This window comes from Piliocolobus tephrosceles, chromosome 7 (genome assembly GCF_002776525.5).
Source record: "Piliocolobus tephrosceles isolate RC106 chromosome 7, ASM277652v3, whole genome shotgun sequence".
Lineage (NCBI taxonomy): Eukaryota > Metazoa > Chordata > Mammalia > Primates > Cercopithecidae > Piliocolobus > Piliocolobus tephrosceles.
This window is the reverse complement of record NC_045440.1, coordinates 18,026,378-18,044,066: the sequence shown is the minus strand read 5'-3', so window position 1 is coordinate 18,044,066 and position 17,689 is coordinate 18,026,378. Positions and strand designations below refer to the sequence as shown.

Sequence of the window (17,689 nt, the reverse complement as noted above, 5' to 3'; positions counted from 1 at the left end):
ACTATCTGCCTTCAGGCTCCCTCTCACACAGAGGGCTACCCACTTTGGGTCCCCTCTTGTTTTGAGAGCTTTTATGTCACCCAAGATAATTCTTCCCCACCTTGCCCACTCTCTGGTGTCTGTATGGCTCATTTCTCCTGGATGCATGATAAGAACCCAGAGCCCACTGAATGGCAGGTGTGAAAAGAGCTGTAGCGCTGTAGCCCTCCCACCCTCCACTGGTGCCAGATGGCTTCCCCATGTGACAGGAAGTGGTGGCAGCAGAACTTGGCAAGCCAAGGAGCCATGGGCCTGAGCAGGGCGGCAGGACCAAACAAGCTGGGACATGACCTGATTCGCCGAAGCTTGCAGATGACAGGAATGAATGAGCCGTAACATAAATGAGCTGTAATGCCTCCTGAGAGCTCAGAGCCCAGGACTCCCCAAGCAAAAGGCTGTAACACCCCTTGGGGCTCTGTGGTTGCTGGCATCTTCAAGCTTTCAGGCACTGCTGCATCTCCCTCATCCAGACATTGGTGCCTAAGGCAGAAGATATTGAAGGCAGCATGCAGACCAGTTGCAGGCTGAGTGAAGAGCTGGTGGGCATGGGATCCAGGCCAGAAGCACGAGCCAAGTACAGCCTGCCAGGCAAAGTGGATGGAGGAAGCCAAGTGGTGAACCCAGAGCTGAGCAAGTTCCCTGCATTGCCAGTCACAGAGTTTTCTGGCTGGCACAGAGGCACCAAAAGACTCCTGTGTCATAACCTTTGTGGAGATGAAGATCACCAACATGAGAACAAGATTTATTAATTGAGAGCTCTCTCTGTATTGTAGGAGTCAGCCACCTCAACAACTTGTGCTTCGCAGAGACTCAAAGGCAGGCAAAGGAGTGGGAAAGCTTTATGGTAGGACAAGGGGAATGTGCATCCTGCTGAGAGCCGGCTGATCTGAGAATGGCTGGAGGCAGACTGACAAGAAGAGGTACATTCCGCATGATCCGTGAGGGTCAGCATATTTGGCCTTCCCCTGTTGGCCCTAACTTGGAAGTGGGTGTCAAAAATGAGGGAGGGTCTGGATTCAGTCCTGAGCATTTGGGGCAGATCACTGCGGAGGTGTGGGTAGGTTGTCCAGGCTGGTGGCTGCTCAGGGTCTTCCTGGACTCACCAGTGAATTGAGACAATTCATTGGCCTGGAAACCTTCTTTATCATCTCTGGTCAACTGAATACCTTTCCTAGACAGAGAAGATTTATTCAATGTTTCTATAACAACTCCTAGTAATAATTACAATAACGATAAATAGCAGTGACAATAATAATTACTTTCATATACTTAATATTTATAAAATGTTTATAATCTATAGTTTAATTTACATTTTGGAATTTATATGACATACAGGGCTGGGCGCAGTGGCTCACACCTGTAACCCTAGCACTTTAGGAGGCTGAGGTGGGCAGATCTCTTGAGGTCTGGAGTTTGATACCAGCCTGGCCAACATGGCAAAATCTTGCCTCTACTAAATATATAAAAATTAGCCAGGTGTGGTAGCATGTGCCTGTGGTCCCAGCTGCTTGGGAGGCTGAGACAGGAGAATCACTTGAACCCGGGAGGTGGAGGTTGTAGTGAGCCAAGACTGTGCCACTGAACTCCAGCCTGGGTGACAGAGCAAGACAGTCCCAAAGACAAAAACAAAAACAAAATTTATATAACATACACATGTATTATATAATTTATAGATAAATATTTTGTATTTTATATATAGTTTATGTATAATAAAGTTATGTATTTATAGTACTTACATAATTATATATGTATTAATAATTACAATTATATTTATAAATAACAAAAAATATTCTCATTACTATAAACCTCCTGAGTTGCTCCCACACCTGACACCCCAGCCTGTACCCTGCATCCGAGGACTGAATCTCAGTTTTAACGCTCTAGCTGCCCTTTTGCACCAACCCCAGCCCATTCCCACCCCCATTTTACCAGGGTCAGGTCTGGCCATCTAGTTGACATTCATGGATTAAATAAAAGCAGTCGCCAGCTTGTTCCTGGCAAGGGATGCAAAAGTCTTGGGTCCACAGAAGCCATTGCAGGTGGTGGGGGCACCCGGCCGCAGCTCTACTTACCTTGGGTTGCGTTTCTTGGCCCAGGGCTGGCCGAGACTGCCCGGCATGGCCCTGGCCTCCACCTTGGAGCTGGGTTGGAGGAGGCCAACCCCCACAGTCCAGGGAGGCCTCAACATTTTCTTTTCTAGAGGACCCTGGGCCAGGGTCAGCTGTGGGTGGGGGACAGTGGTGCCCTGCAAGGTTAGACATTCTGAGCCCTGAACCCCTCCTCCATTGCCTCCCATGGGTGGGACCCCTGTGTGGACAGAGAGCTGAACTCAGCATGTTTATTGCTGTAGCTTTGACTACAAATAATCATAATAACAGAGATAGTTACAATCATGATGAGTGACAGTGAAAAAAATAACTTCAGGCCTGGCGTAGTGGCTCATGCCTGTAATCCTAGCACTTTGAGAGGCGGAGGTGGCCAGTTCTCTTGAGTCCAGGAGTTCGAGACCAGCCTGGGCAACATGGTGAAACCCCATCTCTATAAAAAATTTTAAAATTAGTCGGCCATGATGGTATATGCCAGTGGTCCCAGCTACTCAGAAGCTGAGGCGGAAGGACTGCTTAAGCACAGGAGGCTGCGGTGAGCCATGGTCGCACCATTGCACTTCAGGGGGATTGTTACTCTGGGTGACGGAGCAAGACCCTGTCTCTAAAAAAATAAAAATAACTGTTCACATGTTTATTTGTTTTTCACATGAACTTATCATTTATAACCTCTACAATTTATATTTCATGTTATAGAAGACTGTATTACAATTTATGTGATTTCATATTTACAGGTAAATATTTCTAATAACATTTTTCCCATAAACCTTGGGCCCCACCCAACCTGAGGAATGATTCTCTGCTTTGTCCCCGCTGCCAGTCTGGGTCCCCGTGGGCCCCTTCCTAGGTTGGCCCTGGCCTCTCTTCTAAGGCGGGAGCTGGACAACTGGTCGACCCAGCAGCTCGAAGCGTTGAGCTAGTCCACTGTCTCAATGGGCTGTCCCTCGGCTAGAGTCTAATGGGGACCCCTGGCCTAAGGCAGGCAGGGGCCCATCGATGTGAGTCTTTGGGGGTTGATGGGCTACAGAAGAGAGACCGAGCCTGGCAGACTGCTGGTCAGCCCTGAGGATGCAGGGGCTAGCCATCCGTCTCTGCTGTCCCCATCACTCCCCAACTTTGTCCTAGCCCAGGGTGCATCCTGGCAGGGTGACGAGGAGGCAGCGCATTGAGTTGGGTTGCCAGGAGGCTACCTGATCACTGCCGCCCCACAGTGTGGCTCTGGGACCGAAGTCCTGGGGATTGAGAGGGATAGATGCATAGATGCTTGGAGCCTCCACGTGGGTGGACAAACCCCAGTGTCCAGGACTGACTTTCAATGGATTGCAGTGAGGGAGGCGTTCTGCTGCTTAGGAAACCCAGAGGCGTGTCCTTTACAAACTAGCATCAGTTTCCCCAGGAACCTGCGTTTGCTGACGAGCGAGGGGCGGGTGCCTCTTTCTGGCAGTGCCCCTTTTCCCAGTAGAGACTCTATAAGCAGATGGACCTAAGCGCAGGAGGATGCTGTGCACGCAGGGTGCACCGCGCTGCCCTGGGAGGGAATGTCTGGGACGAGATATCCAAGGTCAGTCAAGCCTCCTATGCACCACTCTATCTTCTGCCTTAAGGTCACCCCGATGGTAACTTTTGCCCCATTGGTTACTCAGACAAGCAGACACCAAAAGCCTGAGCCTGCAGTTCCTTTGTCAGGGAGCAGGATTGCCATGGCAACAGTACATCTCCTGTAGGAGTCTAAATGTTACAGTGGTCTAAACCCAGCTCAAATGTTCCCTCCCACAGGGACTGGGAGCAAGAGTTGTCTCCCTGAATGGATTTCAAAAAGCCGGCTCTGGGGTTCTTGAGAAAACAGCTCTGGGTGGTCGCTTTGCATCTCAAAGGGCAAAGAATGTATAATTGCAACCTTTCTAAAGTAACTATTCTAAGAGAGAGTCCAGGGGCCTGCCTGCCTATCACCTGTTTTGGTCTGGAATGAATTTTGGTGGCATGGAGCTTTCTCAGGCAGGCATTTTAAGCGGGACTGAGGTCATGACCTTAAGCTGCTGGTAGCCAAGCTAGAGTTTGGTCAGGTCTCTTAGTGCAGTGATTTGGATGGAGCCATTATGTGCCAAGAGGTCTGCAGTTTTCTGCCAGCTCCTTCCTTTTCTGCAGAGTCAGTCTGAGTTTCCATTTTATTCTGTGACCCTTTCTCTACAGCCTCTTCACAGAGAAGTGGCACCACTGCTTTTTTAAAAAGATGGTTAATCCTTTCATAGCTAGTGCCTACATTTTTGGGTATCAGCAAGTCTTGTTGTGATGTGCACTGCTCCCCAAACACCGAGCTGAGGAAGCTGTTCGTGATGGTTAATATTAGGTGTCAACTTGGTTGCGTTGAAGGATACCTGGATAGCTGGTGTTGTTTCTGGGCGTGTCTGTGAGGCTGTTGCCAGAGGAGATTAACATTTGAGTCAGTGGCTCCGGAGAGAAAGACCCACCCTCAAGCTGGGTAGACACCAGCGAGGCTAGAACAAAGTAGGCGGAAGGTGGGATAAGCTGGCTTGCTGAGTCTTCTGGATTTCATCTTTCTCCTGTGCTGGATGCTTCCTGCCTTTGGACATCAGACTCCAGGTTGTTTGGCCTTTGGACTCTTGGACTTACACCAGTGGTTGGTCATGGGCTCTCAGGTCTTTGGTCACAGACTGAAGGCTGCACTGTTGGCCTCCCCGCTTTTGAGGCTTTTGGACTTGGACTGAGCCACTGCGGGCTTCCTTCTTCCTCGGCTTGCAGACGGCCTGCTGTGGAGCTTCACCTTCTGATCATGTGAGCTAATTCTCTTTAACAAACTCCCTTTCATGTATACATCTATCCAATAGTTCTGTCCCTCTGGAGAACCCTAATACAGTGTTAGAAAGCCAAAAGGTAAGAGTGTTTAATTTGGGAGGTTTTAGGTGACAGCACATCCCATGATTAAAAAAAAGAATTGCTTATGTATCTTTAATAAACTCATATTACACTAACAAATACCGCAAAACAAGCTATTTTTGAGATCAGATGTCTCTTATTTAAACCATCTTATTGATTTTAATATAGCTATAAAAAGGATCTTTATTTAGAAAAGATTTCTAAGACCTTTTACGCAGAGTAACTGCAAAACTTCTTAGCTCTTTCATTCTTAAATACTCCCTTGAAACAAATTTTACTGACGTTTGCTATATTATTTCATGAAGAGCAAAAGGAAAATAAAATTAGTCTAACTAAAAAAAAAATCTAGCCTAATAGCTAATACTGGCCAGCACTAACTACACTCAAGGGCCCCTCCCAAGCATTTCACAGGGAGCAACATTTCATCCTCCCAACAACCAGCGAGGGGAGGACAATTCAGCTCCGTTTTCAGAAAAACAGCTTGACGCACACAGAAGTTACCTTGTCCACGGTCACATAGCAAGTAAAGGGCAGGGCAAAGCCAGGATGCAAAGCCACACAAGGCCACCTGGCTCCAAAACCCCTGGGTAGAAACCAGTGGGCCACCCTGGCACAGCAGCAGGGCCTTCCTGGAGCCCAACAGCAGTGGGGAGGCTGCTCGGCTCACCTCGCCTCTCACCTCCACTTCCTGTCCTGGGCTTTTTCAGCAGCCCTGAGCACCTCTCCTTCAGGGGACCATCAGTGGGGAGAGGTCAGGCTCAAGTTCATTTTTTACATAAATGTTTTTGGTGTTAAAACTTCCCGAATGAGGCAAGGTATGGTGGCTCATGCCTGTTGTCCCAACACTTTGGGAGGCTGAGGTGGGAGGATTGCTGGAGGCCAGATGTTTGAGACCAGCCTGGGTAACATGGTGAGACCCTGTCTCTACATAAAATTAAAAACAAATGGCTGGGCATGGTGGTGTATGCTTGTAGTCCCAGCTACTTGGGAGGCTGAGGCAGGAGGATTGCTTGAGGCCAGGAGTTTGAGGCTGCAGTGAGTTAGGATCGTGCCATTGCACTCAAACCTGGGTGTAGAGCGAGACCTTGTTTCTGAAAAATAGACCACCTGAATGAAAACGTCTAATACGATGTTGACATGTAATACTGACCAAAGCCTAACTATGAAAAATAAAATCTTAAGATCATGGAAGACATATGTCTTTTAAGTACCTGTATTAGTAAAATTCATTACTCACTTCAGTTATGCTGGATTTTCCCCCTTGCTATATGCTTAGACAACAAGAAAAATACACCCCTGTTCAAAAACTCCTAAGAATCAAAAGAAATTTTTAAAAACTTCAAAGTTTAGGATGATTTTTATTTACAAAACAGATTGGGTCTTTGTTTTACAAAAATTACAAAAAATGACTCTTAAAAATAGAGATAGCTTCTCAGACTCTTGCGAACTACTTTTAAGCAACCAAGGAGTTAGAACTCAGCTGGTTTTCTTCTTTGTAACAGCAACAATGACCACGGCTGCGTGCCACGTCAATCACTGCTGGGTGTCGTCTCCCAAAATGACACAGTCCCGAGCTGTGTCTGGTGGAAAGGTCTCCACTCAGGTCAGAGTCTGAAGGAGCAAGATCTTCTCGTTAATGCAGAATCTGTGCAGAACCACCATCAGATTCTCTCCACAGCGGGAGACCTGGCGCTCCATGGCCAGGCGAAAGTCCTCCTTCACGCCTTTGGTGATGCCTCGCGTTACCGTGTGGTGCCTGAGGTCAGCAATAGGGAAACAGACAAAGACCAGGGGTTAGCACCAGCATCACTGATTGCTGCTACTTGGGTAGGAATAAAGCCTGCCCCATATCTACGTATAAGTTAAGATATTTTAAAAAGAACACAAGAATAGCTGCAACCAACCAAACATTCCAGCCCATTCCTTTTCAGAAAGACTTAAAACTAGACAGACATCTTTCCCACTCTATAAAAGGTTATTTCAAACATTTAAGTGTTCAGTGAAATGCCACCTGCTTTGCCTTTGAATCAATGAAACTCTGGTGTTAGGCATCCCTACTGCTGACTAGTACACAATTCAGTTACTTAGGGCCAAATGGGTCCAGTCCATACTGGCTACAAAGAGCTCGTGTCCAGCCAGGCCAGCAGACCCTCCAGAGGCAGCAGCAACGAGGAGGGAGACCTGAATGGGCCAATCACCCAAGTGAGCTCCCACCATGGCCCCCGCAGCTGGTGCTCCCAGAAAGGTTCAGGGCTCCTGCATAGCTGGGTCACGAGCACATCTCTCTCCCCAGGACACCAGAACAGGGCAGCTCCTCTAAATGCCGTGCCCATCTAGACTCTCATATGTTGGAGAAAACGCAGGGGGAACTGGGGTCCTGACACGAGAATGTGGCACAGGTCGGGAGAGAGAGACAGAATCTCTGAGGGGCAGAGGCAGTGGACTGCGTGGTCCTATGCTGTCCAGGTGCTCAGGGGAGACCTGCACGTGTGTGGAAGGGGTGGTGGGGACACAGGCAAAAAAGGTCTCTAACTACGCCCCAAAAGTTGTGCTTTAGAAAAGGAAATCACACATGAAATCCCAGGAAACAGAAGAAACAAAATGAAGAAAGGAAAAGAAAAATCTAGCAAAAATCAGTCAGCTCAGCTAAGAGGAAGGGAGTTGTACCTTACTAGTTCAGCAATTTGGTAGACTCAGACAAATAAAAGTCACCTCTCTTTCCCACCCTGCTGCTAATTTCCCTCACACGAAGTTATACGGATTGAAACTGAAGACTTTTTATGTTCTGGGCAAGATAAAAGCGTTGAAATTACTCTAAAATGTTTCTGTTTTTAAAAACTTGTATTAATTATCATATCAAATATGGACAACAGGAGTCACCAAGTTGTAAAACGACAGATGAAAAAAACAAAATCCAGCTTTGTTAGATAAGTAAAGCTATTACAGAACCTTCTAATGCCCGTGGATGTTTTAAAGAACTACAGAGGAAAACAGCAGGGCCGTGGGGTTAATGCACAGTTCTTTGTGACTGTCTCTCATCAGGTCTGGGTGGGTAGCTCAGTAGTTAGGACATAGCGTCAGTGAGGTCCCACTGGGATAGATGGAAATCATTTTATGCTGCCCTGAGATACTGCTCATCTGGGTCCCAGGCTGCAGCCTCAAATTGGGGCTGACCCTCTGACCATGTGGAGGTTACTGGCATTTGCAGGCGGTTAGCTAAAGGGTAAACCCTCCCTTTTTTTTTTTTTTAGATGGCGTCTTGCTCTGTCACCCAGGCTGAAGTGTAGTGGCATGATCTCAGCTCACTGCAACCTCTGCCTCCTGGGTTCGAGCAATTCTTGTGCCTCAGCCTCCCAAGTAGCTGGGATTACAGGCACATGCCACCAGGCCTGGCTAATAAACCCTGCTTTTAATACCACTAAAAATATAACTAAATGCTACATTCTCCTGATCAGGGTCCAGTTGTATTATCTCCGTATATAAAGAGTGGCACAATTCAATTATATTTCTATTAGAGCCACTATCACTCTGGTAAGTTTGGATGAAAAAGAGAATGAGTAAGCTTTTGTGGTTTAAGAATAGGATAAACCAGCTAATAAATGTGGCATTTTAGCCTATCAAATATTTTCAATTCAGAAAGGTAAGGTCTCAAAAAACATCAGTAGCAGGAAAAAAACCACATTAGTGCCTATTTAGATACCAGGCAACTAATTGTTAATATGACCATAACGACTGGTCACTCGTATGAATATCCACAAGTAAAAATGTACTTAAAATAAACGTCAGCATCCTTAAATGTATATGATCAAAAGCCTTAACGTTTTATCAAAGGAGAATCATAGTGCACCTAAGCTAATGTGCACGTAATTGAATACAGTTTTAAATAGCTTTCATTTTTTTTCTAGATCCATAATGATTTTTAAATCGAACACAAACACACTGGCAACTTATGGAAAAAAATAAGAAATGTTACAATATTACAACCAGATGGTTTGCCAAAATGCAGAACAAATTAAAAAATAAAGCATGAAAAAGAGCACTGAGGAACAAAGAGCTGAGAACCATGGGCAGTGAACATGTTGACAAACAGCACACTATGAGCGGGCGTTTATTCCACTTGGTACCTGTCAGCAGTCTGTATGCTGGGCTGAAGCACAGGTAAGAATTCCTGCTGCAGCAACCCCATGGGAGGGCTAGAAGGCCTTTAAAAAACAGCAAACAGCAGCATTCAAACACCCACACCGACTCACCCTGCACTGCAAAAACAACACTCCAGAGAAAATACACAAGACTGGAAGCAGACTAAACAGAAACTCGTTAACCTCAACAAGCCCCTGGCCGTGGCTGGGTGTTTAAGGAGACTGGGAAGAAGCTAGCCAGCCCTCACTGCACCCGCTGCTGCTGGTGCATGTCCAGAGGCGTCTCAGTTCCTGGTCCCAGAGCTCAGCCCCCTTTGGATGTGGTATAAAAAGCGACCAGTGAGGAAGAGGACGATGGAATGCAGCTGAATGGCAACAGGGAGTAGGGGCAGCCTTTGAGAAGACACATTTTCAAAGCCAGCCTCTTTACTTTCCACTCTTCTCACGGTACACCAGTCCCAGCATTCAACCTGGTGATGTCTGGTAACCATCTTTAACAGGATTGAAGCCCCACCGGAGAGGCCCTTCCAAGAGGACTAAATGGTCTGGCAATGTTTTTGATTAAAAAAAAAAAAAAAAAGGGTGAGTTTGAATTTCAAAAACATATCGAGAACAGATGGGGGAAAATAAGAGTCCGGGACCCATGGCTGTGCAGAATTCTGTAACAACAAAGATTTAGTATATTAGCTGGTGATCACCTCATAGAACATTATTATCCACCCTATTCAGAGTATAAGTAGGACATTGTTTTCCATTTTAATGCACTCTAATACAACTAAGATACTGCATTTATCAGCACAGAAACATTTCTCTATTTTAAAATACTTAAGAGCAAAAGGTCTGTATAACAGATTAAGAGCTTCTCCCTCCTTCGAGGGAAGCACCGGGTGCCTTCAGTGTTGGTACTGTACCTGCTTGCATCCCAGATGCCACAGCTAGGGCAGACTCACAGCCTTACCCCCGGGGAGAAGTGTACACTGCTCACAACATCTCTGCCACTCATCTGGAGGGACCACCCAAAAGGTCTGTAATGGCTTCAGAGAACTTGTTTGGAACCCAAAGGGAAAAGGAATTTAGATTGTTTAATGAAGAGTCCAACCATTCCTCAGTTAGGAAGAGCTGTCTGCCTTAAGCAATGTGCTTTCTACCATGTTAATTTAGGCATCAGTAATTAACCTTGAGATTCACACAGTGAAGACTGGGCAAAGCCCTAAATGGTCAGATCACTACGGAATAATCCCTATTCCTGCTTCCAAACTGATGAAACTGCAGCCTTCCTAAGAGGCTTGTCTTCTATAGAAAGTTAGAAGAAATTAACGGTCATATTGATCAAGGTGGCAGAGCCTGGAGTTATCCCTCACTAGTTAGAGTGCATGATGGGTATCCTTTACACAAACAGCTCCAAACACTCTTCCCTGTGACACTAGCTGGTACCCAACACTCCCTTGCTCTCATTCCTCATCCTAGGGTTTGTCCACCTGGACTTCTGTCACTCTTCAGCTCAGTACAAACTGGTAAAAGAAGAAAGGTTCAGTACAATGAAGTCTGAGGTTCAACTGTTGATTTTTTGACAATCCGTCTCTCACACCTGCACGAGTAGTTACGCATTATCTAGGTAAAGTGATAATCATCCGTAGGTTTAATCCTACGTACACAGACTTCAGTTCCACTCTGGCTGTCTCTGTATTAACTCGTATGGTGACTGCTGATGGGAATTAACTAAAAAGCTTGATTCAGGCTGTATTTGTACATCCAGTTTCAAAGTCTAGAAAACAAATCACAATACAAAAGGGGTTACCTGGGCTTCCGTATCCAAAGGTAATCTTTATCCCCAAACACTGTTGAGAATATTTTGAACAACAGGGTTATTCTTCCCATAGTTTCGATTCACCATCTTAGCAAAGTAAATGGGGATGGGAAGATGCCAGTCCTTGTCCATCCTGCTTAAGCAACCCAATGCAGAAAGGTCTTGCAGATTTTTTAAAAGAGCATTGTTCTTTTGCTTTAAAAGTTTATAATTTAATAACACTTATAACAGGAAGGGGAAAAAAACCACTTAATCTTTCCATTCTTGAGAATGGATTCCACAAGACCCTATTCTTGCTAGACATAAAAAAAATGTTTGCTATACAGCAAATTACTGAGGTTACAGCAATCTAAAATGAACATTTCTTACTTCTTTCCCTCGGCATTTCTAAGACTATCAAGATAGAACAAGATGTGGAGTTTTGCTTTCAACAACTGAAAACTAGTTTATTCCATAATTGAGGGAAAAAGAAAAATGTTTTTAGTTTTAGCAGCACTTTCTTCTCATTCAGGATTCAGTCTCTTGCAGAAACTCTAACACTGACTTACAGACACATTGAATGTGCAGGAAGCAAAGGAGGAAGTATGAAAATAAAACTACACGTGGCATTTACAGCAGAGAGGATATATTACCGAAACTACAATGAGGATTGAAGGAGAGAAGCAAGATTTATGAGCTATTTAAAAATCATAAATGGTCACTAATTTGGCATTTTCATCTGGGCCAACCTGGAATTTTCGTAACATCTTGTGGGTTCAGGGGACTATGGTGGAGACCAACCACTCCCACCATCATTTCTTGGGACAGGTGTGTTCTTAGAGGGACTACACCTGGCTATGAATACTTTGTGTTGTGTAAGTAATGAGGATTGCATAGGAGGGCTTCATAGGTAGTTTATAAATGAAAAGTCTGTAGTTTTTCCTAAAGAATTTTTCTAACACAGCACAATTTTAATTAAGCACAGCTGTTTTTTTTTTTTTTTTTTTTTTGAGATGGAGTTTCACTCTTGTCGCCCAGGCTGGAGTGCAATGGCGTGACCTTGGCTCACGGTAGCCTCCGGCCCCTGAGTTCAAGCAGTTCTCCTGCCTCAGCCTCCCAAGTAGCTGGGATTATAGGCGCCCACCGCCACACCTGGATAATTTTTTTTTTTTTTTTTTTTTTTGTATTTTTAGTAGAGACGGGGTTTCACCATGTTGGCCAGGCTGGTCCTGAACTCCTGGCCTTAGGTGATCTGCCCGCCTTGGCCTCCAAAAGTGCTGAGATTACAGGTGTGACCCACCACGCCTGGCCACACAGCTGTTCTTAATTAAAGGCACTCTGTGACTAATCAGAAACTTACAGAATCACCCTATAAATTTTTGAAAGGAAAAGATCTCATGAATGAGACTTTTGTCCAGTGAAAAAGTTGCAAATGTGACAAAAATACCCAATTTAAGCAAAGTGTTTTAAGAAATGTAGTTAAGGAAATGCGAGTTTTTCAAAAGATAACCCAGAATCAAACTGACTGTCAGAACAGAGACCAGGTTCAAAGTCCTTTGTATTAAAGTTCTGATAGGTATAGACATTTACAAATACTTCATACAGAGACACAAAAGGTGAGCACTCAGCATGGAAGAGCAAAAGAGAGCATGCTTACTTGATCAGCATTCCTTGATTGGGTAGTAATTCCAGATGAATTTTCCCACCTTCCTGGGTTCTCAAGTAGGCAAATTCCTCCAGCATATCAATATCTGCAGGCCAGATTCAGGTTAACCACAGGTAAAAACAGGTGCCAGTTCTCTCTGATGAGGAAATGCGGTCTCGGCAGTTGAGTAACGTGCCCATTGCCACCCCACTAACTGCAGATTCTGTATTTGAACCCAGATCTGTCTGATTCCAAAACCTCATTCTTATACCCACCAAGCTCCCTTGCACAGATAACTCTTGGCAGGAGATGTGCCAGGCTAAAGAGCATGAGGGCAACATGTTTTCCGTATCGATGATAATTAATACTACATGGTCACAAGAGCAAAATCCTTTTGTTTTCTTAATAAGAAATGAAAGAGGTGGTGAGAATAGGGAGGATTGTTTGGTGTTACAGAACATAAAATTCATAAAAATAAAGTAATTACTTCTTCATAGCTGGGGTGCAAGGATCTTTAGATGCATCAGAGGAGGAAGCTTCTGTGAGTCACCCAAATTTTATGCAATACGTCGATGACATTCATGTATGCATTTTTCTAGTGAAAAATTATGTAACTTTCATCAGATTCTCAAAAGATATCTGTCCCAAAAAAGGTTAAAAACTATTACTTTGGCCTGGCATCGCAGTGCACACCTGCAGTCCTAGCTACTCAGAAGGCTGAGGCAGGAGGGTCTCTTGAGCCCAAGAGTTTGAGACTGCAGTGAGCTATGATCACACCACTACACTCCAGCCTGGGTGACACAGCAAGACCCTGACTCTAAAAAAACAAAACAAAAATAAAAACTATTGCCCTGAGCACCTGAACAAGCATATCATTTATATTCCTTGTGATTCAGAAATAATGTAATAAAATAAGCAATGAAGTAAAAACACCCAAATTGATAACCTTTAATTCAAAGGTCTTTCCCTAATAAACAGTGTGAAATAAAAGCATGACCTAATGTCAGAAGCAGCTCCTGTGCTGTGCAGCATCTCTGGTGGGTACTCATTGGTAGGTAAGACAGTTATGGCAGGGTGCCCTAACAAGTGATTGGAGGGCACAGCCACTGTCCCCAGAGGCCACAGGAGGCATTCTTTTGATAGATGGAAGAAGAGGAACTATTAGTATTATATTCCATGGCTGAACCAGGCAGGCTGGACCTATCAGCAACCTGTAGGCTATTACTGGAGGCATTTTGGGAACCTTCTGAGAAGTCAGCTAGCAGTGGAAAACGGAAGAGGGTGGTAAGATTCCCAATTCCTTGAATCATGTCTTTTACGACTTTCACAAGATCAACTGCCACAGCCCCGGTTTTAATCCCCATTCCTTCTCTTCGCTGCAAAATAGTAAAAATCATTATTTCCATCCAGAATGGTTCATTCTTTTCGTATCATGTATTCATTCTAAAGAAAATCAGAATGTGTTATGCTTCAACAAGAAAAAAGGATACTTGTAACGTAATTGAAAAAATTCTCATATTGGAAATTTCCTTGTTGGCAAATTTTATTGACAGCTTTCAGGAACAGATTCTCGCCCCGTGGCCACTCTTGCTGAAGCAACACAATCACATGCCCCAATGCCATGTCGTCTCTGTTGTCTGTGAAAGCTCTAAGCTGCAAGACAAAGATTTATACAAGATAGAAGGAAAGGGAAGTCACAGGGTAATCTGAAATATACCAAACATCACTTTCCAAAAACATGCTGTATGTGCAAATGTGTGATAAAGGTCATTAGAGTAAGAAGGAAACAAAGGCAAAACGAAATAGCTGGTAAACATCACAGCTGCCTTCTAAGGAAGGTGGATTCTAACCAAAGAAGCCTCAGGCTCCCTCTGGGCTGTGCACAGCTGCTGGCAGTGTGTGTAGATGGGAGTCGGACATGGGTGGGCCTGAAGCTTTTGCATACGGGAATCAGGGGTAGAGAACTTTGATTGATCCTGTGTAATGGAGAAATAAATCTGGAGATTTCTTTGAAGGGGAGCAGATGGGAGCAGAAGGTGGGCAAGAGGCCATCTAGAAGAGAACTCTTTGCAGAGAACATGGGATTGGGGAGAAGGAAAGGCAATGAGCCACAAGGAAATAAGCAGAAGTATGAACTAGAGAAATGGTCATAAGAGTTTTTGTTTCAAATGAGCGGTTATGCATAAAATCACACTTTAAATTATTTTTGTTGCCCTAAGTGATATGGATGATGAGTTAAGTTTGGGAGTTACTGCACTGAAGTGGAGTCCCAGTGTTTTACTCTCTGGCTGACAAACGTTCTAGAAACAATGAAGCCTCCCTGCTCTAAGGCTGTGCTCTATCTACCTGCAGCCAAGGGCCTTGGTGTTCTTTCAAGTCCTGGAACTTTCTCAGCTGTTGGGCTGTTACTGGTGTTTACCTCTACGCCTAACATGCTTCATCTAGCACATCTTTACAATGACAAACTCATCATCCCTCCGTGGACCCAACCACAATTTGTATTCCCTTTCTTTGTAGCTAATGTATTTATATTGATAAAATATTTACCAAACACTACAACAGTCAAGGTTATTTGCATATCTGTCCTACTATTACACTTTTCGAGGACGGGGAGAACTTCTGACCTCTCTTTGCCTAGCACAGTCATTATTTAATAAAGATTTGTTAATTACTAGCCCATGTGCTTTTCTAACTGTTTGGGCTGCTCTTGAAAGTACTAAAATAACAATCGTTAACAAGGTTCTCAAGTTCTCAAGTCATGAGAATAATATTTGAAATGAAATTTTTTTCAAGCTAATCAACTTTGAGCTTACCTTAAAACAGGCTAACATTAAATGCAGGCAGTATGGCATGATAGCTTTGCTGGTACATGGCAGGAGCTTCAGATCCGAACCTAACAGAAGTCCACAATGTTAGGTTAATGCATGTTATGATCAAAGAAAACAGTTTTGAAAAGCAACTGTTTAAGATGCTTTCTTTAAATAATAAAATACAAAAACAAAAACAAAGAATATGCAACAGTCACACGATTTCAAATATAGTTGAAACACAATTATACTTTGTGATGGTGAAACTGGCTTTTGATGGTCTCTAGATTTCATTTATCAATATTCTTTCCTAAACTTGGTTAAATACCTTTTATGAGAAAACATTTCAAATATACAGCAAATTATATACAGAGAATATGATAAACACTGGTGTGCTCACCACTCAGCTTCAAGAAATGTTAATATTTTAATTTTAAACATTTCTAATATCAGTAATCACAAAATCAGTTAAAGCCTATTGTGTATCCTTCTCTGATCCCATTCTCTTCCATCCCAGAGGTAGCCATAATTCTGAAGGCAGTGGTTGTCAATCCTGTGACTTTACACACATAGGCAACAATGGATTGTTCTGCGTGCTTTCGGTCTACTGTATAAATGGTGTCATTTTGTATGTATCCTTCTGCAAACTGCTTTTTTTACTCAACTTCATGTGGTTCAGATTTATTAACTGATTAATATCAACACATGTAGCTCCAGTTCATTCATTTTCAGTGTTATAATAGTATTCTGTTGTCTACATATACTGTAATTGATGTATCAATACATGTAGCTCCAGTTCATTCATTTTCAGTGTTATAATAGTTCTGTTGTCTACATATACTGTAATTGATGCATCCATTCTTTTTACAGGGGATATTGACATTTCCAATTTTTCACTATTACAGTGATAAATACACATTCTTACATATTCTCATACATTTGTGGAAATAACTTTAAGCAACAGCTTTCAAAGCAAGATCCCGATCTTTCCTTTTTGGTCTGTGTTCTTTATGTCTGTTATCTTTCTCTGCTCAGAGGCAAGATAGCAATAAATAAATATATTTTTTCACATGGGATCCTTTACACACATACTTACATAATGTGATATATCCAAAACAAAAGGTGCATGAAATAATAGTCTCTCTTCTTATCTGAGATGTCTTTTAAAAATATTATTAAATTCTATCTCATTAAAAAAGAAAATTTCTGGTTGAAACTCTTGACCCAGTAAATGAAGACTCATAGCTTGAAAAACACTAATCTAAGGTATACAACTAGGAGGTGAGGTACGTGTAATAATTAGGTAATGACATGTTCAACTTGGTTATGTGAAGTTGGTTTCCAGAATGGTTACATGACTTTACACCTCTCCCAGAAGCACATGGCACCGTGTTCCTTCACATCCTAACAGTCATTGCCTCTTCAATTTTTGCATTCTGCTGTGTGAAATGGTAGCTTATTGTTCTATTCAGAATTGCCCATATGACAAAAGGTTGCGAATCTTTCCAAATAGTTTTTGGCCATGTGGATTTCTGCTCCTCTGAATCTGTTGTTCCTGTCCTTTGCCTATTTCTCTATGGGGATTGGGTAATTGCTTCCTATTGGTCTGGAGGAGCTCTTTCAAAACTCTGGATACTAAATTTTTGTTGATTTTGTGTGATAGACAATTTTCTGGCAATCTATGGCTTATCTTTTCACTTTGATTGTAATAGCCTTTGTTGGTATTTTAATTTTAATGTGATCAAATTTACTAACCTATTTTAAAATTTTCTTCTAAAAGTTTAGAAGTTTTGGAGTTTCTGCTGTCACATTTCAACCTTAAAATTTACAGGATGTCTATGTAGTGTGAAGGAGGGGATCTCATTTTTTTTATTGTCGTTTTTTACATTTGAATAAAAAATTGTTCTAGTACTACTTACTGAATAAATTCATTCTTCCCCCACTGAATTTTAATGTCATCTATTTCTCAGTTTTCTATGCTGTTCCACTGGTCAACCCCTGTGCCATTACTACCCTATCTTAATTACTAAAGCTTTAAAATAAGTCTTGAAGTCAGCTAGGTCAGTCTTATCCACCTAATCAGTTTCTGGAAGGTATATAAAATCATGCAACCACTCTGGAAACTAACTTAGCATTACCAAGTTGAACATGTCGTTACCTAATTATATACCTTGCCTCCTAGTTGTACACCTTAGTGTTTCTCAAGCTGTGAGTCTTCATCTACAGGATCATGAGTTTCAACCAGAAACTTTCTGTTCTGCAGAAATACTTAA

At 43.2% G+C, this 17,689-nt stretch overlaps 1 protein-coding gene across 8 annotated transcripts in view; it reads right to left on the bottom strand.

Moving 5' to 3' along the window:
* Positions 1-6,377: 6,377 nt before the first annotated feature.
* The window catches only part of INTS10 (integrator complex subunit 10), a 36,559-nt gene continuing 25,247 nt past the window's right edge, over positions 6,378-17,689 (bottom strand). For 4 of the 8 annotated variants that reach the window (XM_023216639.1, XM_023216643.1, XM_023216644.1 and 1 more), the window contains exons 14-18: positions 15,423-15,502; positions 14,100-14,262; positions 12,622-12,715; positions 9,164-9,241; positions 6,378-6,795 (exon numbers count right to left, since the gene is read on the bottom strand). In XM_023216639.1, the coding sequence (XP_023072407.1) occupies positions 6,639-6,795; positions 9,164-9,241; positions 12,622-12,715; positions 14,100-14,262; positions 15,423-15,502 (572 nt within the window). In that variant the 3' untranslated portion in view covers positions 6,378-6,638. Of the gene's footprint in view, positions 6,796-9,163; positions 11,017-12,621; positions 12,716-14,099; positions 14,263-15,422; positions 15,503-17,689 lie in introns of all 8 variants that reach the window. The other 4 variants (XM_023216645.1, XM_023216641.1, XM_023216642.2 and 1 more) reach the window with 2 other exon arrangements.